The 16,163-nt window shown below is 59.0% G+C and overlaps 1 protein-coding gene and 1 pseudogene across 2 annotated transcripts in view; one reads left to right on the top strand and one right to left on the bottom strand.

The window, feature by feature from the left end:
- Positions 1 to 723, bottom strand: part of LOC129143123 (protein capicua homolog) — a 30,122-nt pseudogene extending 29,399 nt beyond the window's left edge.
- Positions 724 to 1,340: 617 nt separating this feature from the next.
- WNT3A (Wnt family member 3A) overlaps positions 1,341 to 16,163 on the top strand; it is a 53,949-nt gene continuing 39,126 nt past the window's right edge. For both annotated transcript variants that reach the window (XM_063791022.1, XM_003949709.4), the window contains exon 1: positions 1,341 to 1,519. In XM_063791022.1, coding sequence (XP_063647092.1) covers positions 1,449 to 1,519 — 71 coding nt within the window. In that variant the 5' untranslated portion in view covers positions 1,341 to 1,448. The remainder of the gene's footprint in view (positions 1,520 to 16,163) is intronic.

Here is a 16,163-nt window from a genome sequence, read left to right as displayed (position 1 = left end):
CCTCTCCATGCACCTCCCTCCCGCAACTCTGCAGCCGCACAGGAGGCCTAGCCCACAGGCTGGGCAGTGCAGTATCCCCAGAGAACACACCACGGATGAGTCTGGAGTTGCTTGGAGCTCTCAGAAGCTCCCGGAGCCTCCTTCCTCAATTCCAACGCGGTAACCAAGATTCCTGCTGAGCTTAGGTCACAGTGTGACTGCAGGAGGACCAGCCGCGGTGGGAGAGTGCCTCTTAACCATCCCAGTTATTAGGTCCCCCGGGGGAGGCTGGGGACACTTCCCCTCTGCAAATTACAATCTCCCCAGGCGGCTCCCGGGGCAACACATGGATATGCAAATGACTGGGAGCTGGAGAGTTGACTGGTCACTGGGTGACCTTGGGCAAGTCACTTTCCCTCTCAGGTCTTCCCCTCTCCATCAGCAAACTCCTAAAGCTTAACTAAACAGTCAGAAATCCCTCTGTCGGAACAGGCTGCATAGCTCTGGGCAGACCTGGAGGTTGGTGGTCCCAGAACCTGGGGGCAGCACTGCGCTTCCCCACCGTCCCATCGCGTCAGGGGCTTCCACTGTTCTCTTCCCTGGTGGAGTGATGGGGAGAAAAATGGAGGGGTCAATCCCTGCGCCACAGAGAGGGTCCCACTCGTCCCCAACTGTGACCCACAGACGCGTGGCTGCACCTTGGAGGTCCACCTGGCCGCTGTCCCCATTGCAGGCTGCACCCATCCCGGACCCTTTCTATCCGCCGAAGGCGCGGGCAGCCCTGGTCTCAGCGGAAGGAGTCCGGCCGCAGGCAGACGGGGCCAAAGGACGTGCACCCGACAACCGTCCGCTCCCTCCCCAAACCCCCGCCCCGAGAAGGTTGATGGATGAAGGGGAGCCCTAGCCCAGCCACCTCGGGGGCAAGAGACGGAGCTCGCCATAGACCAGGAGCGAGAGAGGGACTGCGGGTCCCACCGTGAGCGCAGGGCGCGCGGGGCTGGAAACCCAGGACGCGGCCCGGGAGCTCCAGGAGGGCGCCTGCGGATCGCTCAGCCCCGGGCCGGCCGCCTGCCCATCTGGCGCACCCCAGCGCGCCGCGCACACCTGGGGGCCCGCACACCAGCACGTCCTCAGACACACCGGCACCCACGGCAGCAGGCGGGGGCCAACGCCGCCGCCGCGGTTCGGGCTCCCAGGGCCCCGCCTGCCCCTGCCTGCCCCGCCCGGGCCCTGGCCCCGGCGGGCGCCCCCCGCGGCGCTGCCCCGCCCCCGCCGCCCCGGGCCTCGGCCCGCAGCCCGGCCGCCGGCCCACCTGGCGCAGCGCCGCCCTCGGAGCCCGCGCACACCCGCGCACCCGCGGCCGCAGGAGGGCCCAGCGACGCCGCCGCGCCAGCTCCCAGGGCCCGGCCCCCCCCGGCGCTCACGCTCTCGGGGCGGACTCCCGGCCCTCCGCGCCCTCTCGCGCGGCGATGGCCCCACTCGGATACTTCTTACTCCTCTGCAGCCTGAAGCAGGCTCTGGGCAGCTACCCGATCTGGTGGTGAGTGAGCCTCCTCGCGTTCGCCCCTGCCCCTGTGCGCCGCGCCCGCAGCAGACGGCCCCCTCGGGCAGGGACCCCGCGGTGGCCCGAGCCCGCGCCCTTCTGCTCCAGCCCCGCGTGCGGGCCGCGGGCGGTTGGTTTTCCTTGACGGCCACTTTGGACCTGTTCAGGCCGCTGGGACGCGTGGGTGGCGGAGCTTCCGGAGACATTGATTCCCGAGCGGGGGAGTAGGGGAGGTTGCGGAGGTCCTAGCTGCCCCTGGCGTCGGACAGGGCGAGCAGTGGGCTGGAGAGAGGCTGAAAGAAGGTCGGCACGCACGGTCACCGAGGGGACAGGCAGCTCGAGGCCAGGGGACAGGCGAGGGAAGAGGGCCAGCGAGAGAGAATTCGCCGGAGACTTTCCTCAAAAACCGTATCTTACAGACAAACACACACACACGTTTTAAAACAAAGTCGATGAGACAAGACTGAACAGCTCGGAGCAGCGTGGTTACGTAAAGAAAGCTGGGACCCGGCGGGGAGTGGCGCAGAGCCGGCGGCGGGGCGCACTGGGGGCCGGCCCTGGGCCCCGCGCGCCTCCCCGCCGCAGTCCGGGCACGGGGGTTTCCAGGGGCCCTCTCTGCGAGCCCTCCGCATGGGTCCACCTGGCAATGAGGGGCTGCTGTAGAGAGAGTTAAGGGTGAGTTAAGCACGGGGTGTGAGGGGCTCCAGGACCCTCAATTAGAAAGCGCTGTGCTGCGCCCTCCACACCAGAAAAGGCGCGTTCCGTGAGACCCTCCCCAGCCTGGCGATGGAAGTGCAGATAAACCAAAGGAAGGGTCCCGAAAGGTCTCTCTCAGGCCTCCCACCTCCACTGCACATATCCTGTGGGAGGGGGAACGGTGGCCACACTTTCGCCAGGGCTTGTGATCCCTCAGAGCCCTTACCAAGCAAGGATCACCCCAGTTCCGAATTAAGGGCGCTCTGAGATGCCCAAGATTGAGGAACACAAGTGGGAGGAATGTGGGCGCGTAGGGCCGGGCGCAGCGCTGGTAGGACCCACAGTTGGAGAGAAGCCTCCCCACAAGCATGCACACTCCCCCCCATCCTTCTCCGACGGCAGCCTGGAATTATAATAATTACGCCGAGGGGAAGGGGGGAGACCCAGCGAGCCGAGGTACATCTAATCCGATAATAATTTTTCTCTTCGAGATGGTTCAGGAGCGGGGGCTCCCGCGGTAGGGGCGCCGGGCCAGGAGCAGCGGGGAGGGGAAGGGGCAGCCCTAGGCAGCTGAAGGGCCTGGAAGAGGCCGCGAGGCCGCGGGGACGCGCTTCGGGGACCCCCGCGCGCCCCTACTTCCGCGTGCCCCATTTCCCGTGCGGCACCTGCTGCGCCCAGTGGCCCACCTGAGGGTCAGGCTCGGGGCTCGCCTTGGGGCGCGGGGATACTGACGCGCGTCCAGACGGCCGCAGGGAGCCAGGGGCAGCGCGTCCGTCCGAGAGAGCCCCGAGGGCTGCCGGCTTACGCACCAGGCTTCTAATTAGAACCCGCCGCCGCGTTCCTGAGCGCAAAAGGAAGCGCCTTCGCCCCCGCGCCCTTCCCATAAATGTCGCCAGCCTCCTGGCAACCCCGCGCCCTAGGATCTTTGTCTTGTCGGCCCTGAGGGTTCCTAGCCTCGGTCCCCATCCACCTCATACGCATGTATACCTCCTTTTCACCTGGGCCCCCTGTGTTCTACCCTGAATGGACCCTGAGACACCCTCGGGGACAGTCAGGCATTCTGCAGGGGAGCCAGGAGGAGCAGAGAAGTGAAGTCCCTGTACCCTCCGCACCCTCCTATCAAGAGTCCAGGACAGCCCTTTGGCCACACAGGGAAGCGGGGCATAGAACCCCACCTGACACTGACGGGGGTGGGTGGTGAGGACCCCTCCCCAATCCCCACCCCCACTTTGTTCTCAGTAGGGTTCTCACACTTGGGGATTCTCTGCTTCCTGAGAAGCAGCCTCCCCTTGGGGGAGGCTGGCTCCCTGGGGACAAGTCTGCCCCCTTCTTGATCCCCTCTCTGCTCCCAGGCAGGCTGCTCGGGCTGGAGCAAAGACATGACTTCCCCCAGGCATGAGCAGCACGCTGGCAGCATAGGGAAGAAGACTCACAGAAGGACACAGCGCTGCAGGACCCCTGCTGCTGGACCCCTGCCACTGGCATCCTACAGTTTAATAGCCTTAATAGCCGGGGAAGATTCTCTCTCTTCCTCTGGTCTTCTACCCGGTAGAGCATCTCCTCCTTTCTCCTGCCTCCCCGCATCCACCCCAGATTAAGCATCACCAGGGGAGAAGGGGACCTTGGCCCCTGCCAGGTGGGCTCCTGGTGAGCCCCAGTGGAACAGAGCAGGCTGGGGTGGGGGGCCTCTCTGTAACTCCTCACCTGTGCCCCCAGCCCCTCCCTAACATGAAGCCGCTGGCCCCTTGATTCTCCCCCCTCCACCATCACCCGCACATGAAAGTGAAAGTGAAGGGGAATCTCCTCACCTGGAGAAACAAACCAGGAAACAGCCCAAATCAGGGTAATTAGGCTTTTGAAGTTGGCAGAGGGAGAGGCAAAGGTGTCCCTGTGGCCAGCAGCCCTGTGAGAGTGTGAAGGGCCACCTGCCTCCCCAGGGCTGGGTGGCCCAGAGGTGTCTTATACCCACGCAGCAGATGCCAGTGGTCCCAAGGCTGAGAGGGTCTGAAATGCAGAGAGACGGGCCTAGCCTAACACTGAATGGCCCAGAGCTGCACAGACGTCCAGGGGCATCCATTCTGAGCTCATCCAGTGACAGAGAGGAGACAGGCAGGAGACCAGACCAAAGCATATGCACCTGCCCACCTGCGTCCCATGAGGCCACAGACGGCAGGAACCTAGTGGCCCCAGCCTCCCAGCACGCCCCTTCTAAGCTGAGTTCTCAGGAACAAGAATTCTTGGAGGAGCCCACATGGACAGAGGACAGGGTAGCTGCGCTGCAAGGAGACCATGGCTCCATCTGAGAACAATCCCCAGGCACACCCGCACTCCAGGGCACTCGGAGCACCTCTCCCTTCTTCCCATGTCTGGGTTAACGGAATCTTGTCATCTCCCCAGGGACCCCACCAGGACCCTAGAGGTGGGCCTGTGCCTCCCGCCACTGCCTCCCCAGGGTCCAAGCCCACTTCGGGGCTTGCAACTGGATTTTGTTCATCTTTCAAGTCCCTCTGCTGCCTTTACCAGACTGGGCTGTGGCACTCCCGCCACAGCCACCTCCTGCTTCTGTTCTCAGTCCTGGCCCTCCCCTGGGACCCACACCCTCCCAGCCACCTGGAGTTGCTGCCAGGCCTGGCCATAGCCACCGTCGCTGCCTAGTGGAGCACAGCAAGCTCCACCCCTTACCCAGCCCTGCTCTCCCTCTCAGGCCATTCCTTCTGCCCGGCCATCACCAGCTCCTGCTGGACTATGGGATCCCAAGCACAGAGACCTGGCTGCTTGCAGATGGCCACCCCAGTTGTCCCAGTGAAGTGCAGTGTGGGCTGTGTCCAGCCTTTTGCCTGCCCCTGGCCTGCTCCACAGCCTCGCTCATGCTCCCTCCAGGGTCTCCCTCACATCCCTCTGGGCCTCGAGCTTGTCACTATGACAGAAACACATCACGACCTCCATTTTTATAGGGCACCTCACACAGCCCTCAACAGAACATGTAGGCCCTTTCAGGCCCCCACTCTCCTACACACTCATGGGTGCAAACAACCTCCTGGGCACAAGAGCTCAGCCCCTCCTCCTAGCCCTTCATGGGCTGGAGGGCCAGCACACTTGGAGGCCCTGCTCAGCCAGTGTCTGCACTGCACCACCGCCAGGCACTTCGCCCCTGTGTCCTCAGTCCTGGTGGGCCTCACTGTGGTGGGGAGACAGCCTGACTGGAAGAGGGGTCGGGTGAAGAGGCAGCTTAGAGAGGCAGGAGCCAGGAAAGGGTGCGGGAGAGAAGGAGCTCAGCTGGAATGATGGGTCAGGCATACGTGTGTGGTGTGTGGGCAGGTGGCTGCAGCATGGGTGTTTCGGGGACTGAGAGGGGCCAGTCGAGCAGGGCAGGGACATGGCCCAGGGTACCCAGAAGCTCAGATGGGAAGGACCTTGTGATAGGAGGGATGGTTGCCACTCCCAGAGTCACCCTGCCTCCATATTAGCCTGCCACTGGCGCACTCCCTCTGCAGGCCTGGCCTTACCTTAGCCCCTTCTTCATTCTCCCTTCGCCCGCATCTGTCTGTGTCTCTCTGTCTCTGTTTCTCTCTTCCCTGCCTCTGTCCCTCCATATCTCCATACCTTTGTCTCTCAGTTTCTCCCTGTCTCTCTCTCTTCCCTGTATCTGTCTCTGCCCGTCTCTGTCTCTATCTCTCTGTGTCTGTCTCTCTCTTTCAGTCTTTGTCCTGTCTCTCTCTGCCTGTTTCTGTCACTCTATCTCTTTTCATCTCTGTCTCTCTGTCTTTTGCAGTCTCTGCCTCTCGTCTCTGCCTCTGGTGCTGAGGACAGCAGTCACTAGCAAATAAAACTCGTGAAACGAGCTGAGTGGAGCCACCAGGCCAGCCCTCCCAGAGCTGTGGGATCTCAGGGCCCTGGGGGTGGCATTGCTTCTCAGAGCTGCCCACACACAAACCCCTCCTGAGGGTGACAGTCAGGAGTGGCCACACGTCAAGTGTCTGCAACCAGACATTGGCCCTGCATGACTGCCAGGATCCGTAGCCGCCTCAGGGACGCACAGCACCCTTCCAGAGTGCAAAGCTCCTCCTGCCTGGTGCTCGCACCTCAGGCACTGGCCAGCTTGGGCCCTTGAGGCCAGCTGCCCCTCTGACTCACAGGGCTTGTTCTAACGATGTTTGCTTCGCATAAGCCTCCTGGAATCTTTTGTAGCAGGGAGAGCAGGATGAGTAGATACAGTCATAGCAGCCCAGTCTTAGGGGTGGTGACTGCCCGGTGGCCACTTCTTCCACTGGGTCCCTTGTGCACATCACCGTACTGTGAGGAGGGAAGCTCCGGTGTGCAGCAGCCCTCCCAAGATACAGGCGACAGGGCTCCCGCCATCTCCATCCAGGGACCCCGTTGGGGCTTCTCAATGTGGGGCCTACCACGCAGAGCCCAAATGTGAAGCTTGGCCACCTGCCATGAAGAAATCAGAACAGAAATGGGAATTTTAAAAGGATTTGGTGACATTGTAGCGGTTTGACGGTGCTGCAACCATTTCTGTGGATTTTGTAATAATGGAAATTTAAAAACAAACCAACCACATCCCTCTGTTGGGACTCTAGTCTGAGAAAGCCAGCCTGAAGCCACACCTGGAGTAATGGGGGTGGGGGGGCTCTCTCAATGTGGACCACTGCCTGTAGCCCTCATCCATTGGATTTTTGACCCAAACGTGAGACTTCTAACTTGCCCCCTTTAAGAGTAGTTGAAGGGCTGATTGCTGTTTCTGTTCAGAAGACCCGCTTCATGTCTCTGAAGGCTATTGGTTGGGGAAGAAGGATTAGACTGTGGCTCAAGGGGCAAGGGCTGGGGCAGAGGTTGCAGGTGCCAAGGAGGCTGGTTCTGGCTCCCAAAGAGAAAAAGCTCCCTAGGGATGAGAGCCTGTGCCCCAAGTGGTACCAGGGAGGTGCTGAGCTGCAGCTACCGAGGCCGAAGAAAAGGAATGTCGTTCACAAAGGAGACCTGTACAGCCCCAGAGACAGGGTCTCACTCTGTCACCCAGGCTGGAGTGCAGTGATGTGATCTTGGCTCACTGCAGCCTCGACCCTCATGGGCTCAAGTGATCCTCCCATCTCAGCTTCCTGAGTAGCTGGGACCACAGGCGAGCACCACCACTCCCAGCTAATTTTTGTATATTTGTAGAGATGGGTTTCACCATGTGGCCCAGGCTGGTCTCGACCTCCTGGGCTCCAGCAGTCCTCCCATCTTGGCCTTGTGAGTAGCTGGGATTACAGGCTCGTGCCACTACGCTTGGCTAGTGTTTTTCATTTTTTGTTGAGATGGGGTCTTGTTCCGTGGCCCAGGCTGTGCACTTTAATGTTGGACAATCCCCCACCCCACCCCTCACTGGTTACAGCCCTGAGGCTGGTGAGGGGCACATGGCCTCTTCCTTGGCCTCCCTACTGGCCTCCCCAGGTGACACCCTGGAGGTGTCTCTCACGTTGCTGCTTCCACATTCCTTCCCCGGCAAAACGTGCCGCTGCCGCCCAGGGAAACTGGCAAGTGCGTGGCCGCGGGCACAGGAGCCGCTGTGCCTGCTGGGACTCGTTCAAAGTATGTGTCAGTAATCCCAGCTGGGCCGGCGGGCAGGAGGAGGTACGGGTTGGGAGAGCTCCAGGCAGGGCCGGGCAGCCTGGACTGGGAAGGGTTGCCGACACCCAGGAGGGACCTGGGGGCCTTAAGTCCTGGGGACCCTGGCCGGCTCACAAGGTGCTTGAGCTGCCAAGAGTGGTCTTCTAGGCAGCTGCAGTTCCACCACTGGGTGTGAGAAGAAACCAGAACCTTGGGGGTCTCCCGGGCAGGTGGGTGCCCTCGGGCAGTCTCAGCCTGGGCGAGATGGGAGGTCATCCACCAACAGGGAAACACTTCGAGCCTCAGGTCTGAGGAAGGAAGCCTTATCACCGCCCATGGAGTGGCCCTGATCTTAAGAAGACAAAGATTTGGAACAGGATGTTTGCTCCAGAGGCCCCACAGAGGGGAAGCCCACCTGCCCAAGCAGGACCCTCAATGGCAGAGACACCCACCTGCCCTGGTCCTCCACACCTGCCTGCATTGCAGCTGTGCTGGAGCCAGAGGGGTCCCAGGAGGCGACCAGCTGGACTCAGGGCACAAATTGCATCCTGGAGGGGTGGCCCTGGCAGGCCCGCAAGTGGGGTGCACTGGGTCCCTCTCAGGCCAGGAGGAGGCTGAGATGACATCCAGCAGGGCAGCAGGTCCTGAGATCAGTGTCCCCATTCCATGCACTGCTCCCCTCCTCTCTCAGAGCTTCAGGTAGGAGAGGGGTCCATTACCCCATTTGACAGATGGGGAAACTGAGGCCCAGGAGGGGAAAGAGAGAAAGAGCAAACAAACAAGCGAGTAACAGGGCCCGAGTTGGAGCCCATGCCTGCCTTCCAGGCCTGTCCACACGCCTGCGTGGAGCATTACTGTGAGGTCCCCACGCCCCCAGCAAACATGCAAGCACAGAGCCGTGCCCTTGGTACATGGGTGCTCTGAGTTTGCTAAATTTTACTGCTAAAAGACACCAGGCCTGGACTTGAGAAACCTAAGAGCCTGCCAGCCTCAGAAGGACTTGCACAGGAACAGTGGAGGCTGGATATGGTGGCCACTCAGGACCCCCACAGCTGTGTGGCTGCGAGAAGGCCCCCACGCTTTGCCTTGAGCTTCCATCCACAGGGATTAGGTAGCACCTCCAGTGCCGCCACATAAGATGGGAAATTGCACATGGGACCAAACCAAGCCGGGGAGCCCAGCGTGGCCCGGACTGGGCTGGCCTACCGCCCGCCTTGTGGTCCTGGGCCAGCCTCCTTCTTCCCCTGCATGTCACAGCCAGCATCTCTGCTGTACCTCTGGCGAGCTGCCCAGCCTTTCAACAGAAGTGAGGGAGTGGGGAAGAAAAACCATTAGTGCTTGTGGGCTGGAGGCATGGCTGCTGTGACTTTGGCCACAGGCGGAAGCCATGGGTCTAGGGACTGGGGCCATTTTATAAAACTACATTTGTGTGTGTTCTGAGTGAATATGACAGCCTCCCCTTCAAAACAAACGATTATTAGGAACAAAACAAAACAAAACAAAACCTAACAGCATTAGTGAAAATCTGGAAGGAAAGACAAGTCTGTGATCTTATCAACTTTTTCAACTTTTTGTTTTTCTAAGTATAGAAACAGTTTGTGTTCTGTTTTTGAAAACTCACTAAGCATCATCTCCATTTCTGGGGCCTTCTGGATGATCACACGATGGTTCCACTAGGCCTTGTGGTGCTGGTACTGCGATCTGCTAGCCCAGCCCTGCCGTTCCCTCCAGAGCTGGGATTCCAGGGAAAGGGGACAGAGCAAGAGAGGCTGGAGATATTGGAAGAGCAGGGTCACATTCCCTTGGGACACCAATTTTGCACAGCCAGAGGGATATCTGGTGTCCCATCCAGTTGGGCAGTTAGAATTCCAGCCACTCAGCTGTGTGGCAGCTGGACGTGGGAAACATGGACTCTTCCTGGGACGCTGTGGTGTTGGCAGTGAGAGGGGAGAGGGAATGAATTCCTCATCCGGTGAATCACAGGCTCGGGGTGCAGGGCATGGGGGCAGGGAGGGCAGGCTGGCCTCAGCCTCTCCCCGGGGACTGGGCCCAGCCTTCCTGCCCCTGCTGTTCCCACCACCCTGAGGCAGGGCCCAGACCTCACTGTGATCCAGATCGTTGGCATCCAGGAAGTGAGTAGGGAGTGATGGATGGCAAGACCACCACCCCCACCTCCCGCCCCACCCCCGCCTCCCGCCCCACCCCCGCCGCCCAAGTGCTTACCTGTGGTTCCTTGTGTGAGTGATCCTCAGCAAGTACCCTTCGTCCCTGACCAGACACTTGTTTGCATGCCTACAAAGCGTGGGAGAGGTCGAAGGGGAGATTGGAGAATTCATCAGAAGCCCCAGAAGCCCAAGTGGGAGCTCCTGGCCCTGCCTGCTGGCTGGGGCCACGCTTGTCTTAGGGCACCAGGCAGGACAGTGGCCACTCGTGGCTGCTCCGCCTGAGGCCATGAGCAGGCAGGAGCCACAGACTGACAGCCAGTGCTCAGGGTCTGTCTGTGCCCGTCACCTTCTGGGCACCCGATGTTGCCCCTTTCTGTCCCCCGCATGTGCTTTAAGCGCCTGCTACTACCTTGCTCTTTTGGGGATCCTACTGACTAGAGAGGGTGGAGGTAGGTCCCTGACCCCCCAGGGTGATTATCAGCAAGGCTGACTCCCCAGGGACTCAACCCAAGGGAGCCCCCAAGGACCCTCAGAGTCCTCATGAAGACAGACACGGGCCATGGAGCAAGTTTAGACTCAAGGAAGCCATAGAAGTTTCCCCGTCAGCCTTAGAATGTCCAAGCTAGAGGCAGCCTGGGTGAACCCAGCACACATTCCCCGTGGCACTCACGCTCCTGGGGCCACCCTGGGAGGACCCTGTTCTAAACCACAACCGCCCAGTTCAGCTGGGGAAACTGAGGTTCCAACAGTCCCAAAGCTGCAGGTGCAACTGTTAGGGCCACCACCCATGTCCCCCTGGGTGGCCTCCAGGGGTGGAAAGGGGGCTGCATTGGGGACAGGAAGCCCTATGATGTCTTGGGTCATCAGCTGCAAGGAGGCTGTCCAGGGTCTGTGTGACTTGCGCCATTTATCTCTGACTCATTTATAAATGTTATTTTGCAGGGACTGGGGTTTCATACGTGTACTTGTCCATTCTGCATTGCTATAAAGGAATGCCTGAGACTGGAAAGAAAAAAGGTTTAATTGGCTTAGGGTTCTGCAGGCTGTACAAGCATGGCACCGGCATCTGCTGAGGCCTCAGGGAGCTTCCACTCATGGTGGAAGTCAAAGGGGGGGTACGTGTGTCACACGCGGGAGAGGGGGCAGGGGAGGGTGCCAGGCTCCTTCTAACAACCAGCTCCTGCATGAACTCATAGAGGGAGAACTCCCTCATTACCGCAGGGAGGGCACTGTGCCATTCACGAGTGATCTGCGTCTGAGACCTAAATGGGTGGGGCCCACTAGGCCCCACCTCCAACACTGGGGGTCGCATTTCAACATGAGATTTGGAGGGGACACACATCCAAACTATATCAACACATTTGAAGGGCATTGTAAGATCTTAGAAAGCAGTGGCCCCTGGAGGCCAACATGCGGGAAGCCCTGTTCTGCTGTATTAGCCGGTGGCTGTGGCAAAGCTCCATTCCCTGAGCCTTGGCTTCCTGCTCTGGGAGGTCCCAGTGCCACCTATCCAGGTCGTGTGGGTTTCAGGGAGCCACATAACTAGAGCCTGTGGGGAGGTCACCAGTGAGCTCTGCCCAGCAGGTGGAGGCCAGGTAAGGGGCTGGGTGGTGGTAGTAAGAGGAGCGATGCTGGCTAGTGGAAGGGAGAAACAACCAGCTTCAGCAAGCCTCCCTTTCAGAGACAAGAGTGCTGGAAAGGTGGAGAGGCCGCAGGAGGAGGGAAGAGGAGGGACTAGCTCTCTAAAGACCACAGTGGCCAGGCGCGGTGGCTCACACCTATAATCTCAGCATTTTGGAAGGCCGAGGCGGGAGGATGGCTTGAGTCCAGGAGTTCAAGACCAGCCTGGGCAACATAGACAGACACCATCTCTACAAAAAATACAAAAGTTAACCGGGCATCATGGCACAGGCCTGTGGTTCCAACTACTTGGGAGGCTGAGGCTAAGATGGGAGGATCCCTTGAGCTCTGTAGGTCAATGCTGCAGTGAGCCCTCAGCCTAGACGACAGAGCAAGACTTCATCTCTAAAAAAGTAAATTAATAAAATTTAACAAACAATAAAGGCCATGGCAGTGGGCTGGCGGAGACAGCGGTGGCTCGGGCCCCTGGAGCTTGCATAGCAAGATGCTGGAGGTGGCAGCCTGGCCTTCAGATCCTTCTCCTTCTCTGGGTCTGAGAAGCTTAGGTGTTGGAACTCAGAGGTGGTCAGGAAATGCCAGCATGAGCAGGAAAGTGAGAGGGAGTATCTGCTGGCTCCCAGTGCTGCAAGACCCTATCTCTACAAAAAATACAAAGCAAGAGAACAGCACTGGGGCTTTGCCATTGGCTAACGCAGACTGACCTCCCCAGTTTGGGCATGAACATCCTTTTCACGTTCCAAGGTGGGATCCGGGAGTCCAGGTTGCATTGTATTTGATGCACCCTGAGAACTTGCGCTGAGAACAGGACCCTGGGGACACTCAATCTCGAAGACGGGGTTCTCATTCACTCTCCATTTGCAGAGCCCCTCCCCCACTCACTGCAGCCAATACTCCCTGGCGAGACCCTGAGACAGGCCTGTCTGTCCCTTGTCCCAGGCAAGCCTGGCCCACAGGGTGTGGGAGGAGGAAGTTACAGGTCATAGTTTCCCAAGCACTGATGGATTCCGGGCATCTGCATTCTCCTTGGATTAGAAATTTGGATCCTAGGAGCTTTTGGGGGCTGGTGTGGGGATAGTGCCTGTGCAATTTAGATTTTTTTTTTTGAGACAGGGTCTCACTCTGTCACCCAGCCTGGTGTAATCAGAGCTCACTGTGGCCTTGTCCTCCTGGGCTCAAGTGATCCTCCCACCTCAGCCTCCCAAGCAGCGGGGACTACAGGTGTGTGCCACCACACCCAGCTAACCTTTGTATTTTTGTAGAGATGGGGTCTTGCTCTGTTGCCCAGATTGGTCTTGAACTCCTGGCCTCAAGCAATCCACCTGCCTCAGCTTTCCAAAGTGCTGAGATTACAGGCATGAGCCACCATGCCCAGCCTTATATTTGATTTTCTTTTTAATGACCCAACTGATCCTTCAAGGCCCAGCCAAAATCTGGTGGCCCAGTGAGCCTCCTGGGCCCTCCTCTGCACTGCTCCCTGGCCCCACAGGAGCTCCCCGCTGCCTGCCAGCTTTCCACCCTCCTCAGGCAGGGTCTGTGTGGCCCAGGCCTTCTGGTGGCCTGGTGCTATCAGAAGGAGAAATCTCTCAGGAAGCAACTCAACGAACTGGAGGGGCCCTCTGGTCCACAGGAGGCAGGAGAAGCCCATCCTGACCCCAAATCCCCAAGGGCCCGTCAAGGGAGGGGTCCCATCAGGGCTGTTAGAGGCCAGGGATGGTGGAGCCACCTCTGGCCTGGCAGCTGGCCACCTGCACCCTGGCCATACTCAGGAAGGTGGTGGGCCAGGGCCCACCTGGGAGGAGGGTGAGAGGGGCACAGAACTGGCTGACTCAGCACCCTGAGAATGGAGGCTTCAGACTTGGGAGTCCACCGCTCTGCTTTATCTAGAGACCAGGGACAAGGCCGCCCCTCCCAGCCCCGAGCCTGCGAGCTGAGGTGGTCCCGGCTCCATGCTGGTCATAGTGTTCTGGGGGTGGGCAGAGTGACAGCCCCCAAAATGAATCCAGCATCTAGCCTCGGAGAAGGGATGCGCCTTGGAAATGGCCGCATCCCCCAGGCCAGTCCCTGTTTTGTAAGCAGCAAGCTCTAAGTGGATTCCTTTGTTTCTCCTCATTCTAAGTCTCCAAGTAAAAAGGACATTCAACTACTCTTGCTTTTCCTTCTTTCAGACACCTCTTGCTCACTTCCCTGGCTGTAAGCTAGGCTGGCCCTGGAGCCTGGGTACCCGGCCCTTCTCAGACACACTCCCAGGCCTCAGCCATGACACTCAAATGTTTGTCCTCTACAACATTCCATTAGGAAAATTTTCAAACATCTGGAAAAGATGCAGCCTTTGGACATCAAAGCCTTGTGTGTCCACAGCTCACACTGAAGTCAGCCTGCTTTATCTCACACCCACCACCCTCTTCATTCTCTATCTATCCGTCTTATCTTTTTATGCTTACGTCAGTCTGCTCTGTCCCAAACACTGTAGCAGGCACGTCCTGAACCAGTGCTGGATGTTTTGCAAGTAACATCCCACATGGAGTCACACCATAGAATGGGTGAAGGGGAAGCATCTGGGTTCATGGAATGGAGGCACCTCACCTGGGGCAACCACCTCACCCTGGCTTAAAAATGGAAGCCCCTTGCCTGGGCACGGTGGCTCATGCCTATAATCCCAGCACTTTGGGGGCCAAGGCAGGTGGATCACCTGAGGTCAGGAGTTTGAGACCAGCCTGGCCAACATGGCAAAACCCCGTCTACTAAAAATACAAACATTAGCCAGGCATGGTGGTGCACACCTGTAACCTCAGCTACTCGGGAGGGTGAGGCAGGAGAATCACTTGAGCCAAGAGGGGGAGGTTGCAGTGAGCCGAGATCACACCACTGCACTCCAGCCTGGGCAACAGAGCGAGACTCCGTCTCAAAACAAACAAAAAAGGAAGCCCCTGCAGTCCTGGGCGAAGCAGACAGTTGGTCTCCCGGCCTCACCCATGGGCACCCCCAGGCCCCTCTGCTGGGGTTCCTGGGTGCTCTGAGGTGCATGGTTTGAAAACCACGAGTCCAGCCCCTACGGTCACCTCCCTGGACTGGTTCAACCCACCTTCTCCTGTCCAGAGGCCTCTCACCCACAGTCCAGGTCACAGACAGCTGACCTTGGTCACCACCACTTGGCCCTGGGCAGTGGCAGTGCAGACCATACCCCAGGGACCCCGGATGGTCATCCAGTTGCCGGGACTCAAAGGAAGAGAGAGGATGGGGAAGGAGACATGGAAAAAGACTGCCCAGCTACCTACAGCAGGAACACCAACCCAGCCTGCATCAGGGCTGGCCTTCCTGGGAGTGCTGGGATCTACAAAATGGTGGAGGGGGTGTGCAGGGACACCTGGGGCAGGATACCTGCGTGTAGTTAATGAATAAAGAAGTGAACAAGGGAGCCGACTGTGCAAGGACAGACTGCAGGGGTGCAGGCTTGAGTGGTGGCCTGGGGATGCCCGTGGGGTCTGGCGCGAGGTTATGCACTCAAATGAGGGACAGACAGGAGGGAGGGTGACTAGAGAGAGGGAGGCCAGATCTCCAGGGGGTAGACATATTGGGGACCCTGAACACTGGGAGTCCGGTCCGGAGGCCAGACTGGTTGGATCCAGTGGACACATCGACAGGTGGTCATAAGCATAAGGAACTCTCTCCCTCCACCCACCTCCACCAGTGCCCAAAAGGACCTGGTGATTTCTTTAAATTGAGGTGTATTTTGTACAGCAAAATGGAAGACCCTAAGTGCATGGCTCAATTCGTTCTGACGTGAAGCACTCACATAACCAACATCGCAGTCAAACGCAGAGCACTTCGGCCAGGCTGGCCTGGCAGAGCTTCCCTGATGACAGGCACATTCCTTATCTAACTGTCCCATTCAGGGTAGCCACGGGCCACACGTGAAGCATGGCTGGTGCCACCGAAGGGCTGAGTTTTACATTTCTTGTATTTTAATTAATTTTAAACTTAATCACATTAATTTAAACGGCACAGGTGTCGAATGCCTTTTGCCAAAAGCAGAGCACAGCCTGGGAGCTGTTGGGACCTGGAAAACGAGGAGTGAGGTTGCCACGGTGCTGACCTCTCCCGCGGATGAGTGTTGCCTGGTCTTGAGCTCAGATTGGGGGATGCGGAGGGCCCCAGGAGCATCTCACAGTTGAGCCCCTCCTCCCCACGTGCTCACGGGAGCCCATGCCTTCGGGTTTCTGAGCAGCCTGGCACCCTGGAGGCAGTCTTCATTTGTTTATTCACTCTCCTATTGACGGATGCTTGGGTGGCGTCCAAGTTCCTGCTCTCAGGCTCAAAGGCCTGGGAAGATTCCTGAACACGTCTCATTGTGGACACGTGTTTACATCTAGGGGTACATAGCCAAAAGTGGGCCTGCGGGCTGGCGGGATGGGTCTGAGTTCCACAGTGATTTCTGCGCTGGGTCACGCCTACATCCCGGAAGCCAGGCCTCCTCCTCCAATCCCAAAGCCAAGGGCATCCCTCCTCTGGGCAGCCCCCACCTGACCCGGTCCCCAGCCTGAGGTTCTCAG

Source organism: Pan troglodytes, chromosome 1 (genome assembly GCF_028858775.2).
Source record: "Pan troglodytes isolate AG18354 chromosome 1, NHGRI_mPanTro3-v2.0_pri, whole genome shotgun sequence".
In the NCBI taxonomy this organism is placed as follows: Eukaryota; Metazoa; Chordata; class Mammalia; order Primates; family Hominidae; genus Pan; species Pan troglodytes.
This window is presented reverse-complemented; position numbering and strand designations above follow the sequence as displayed.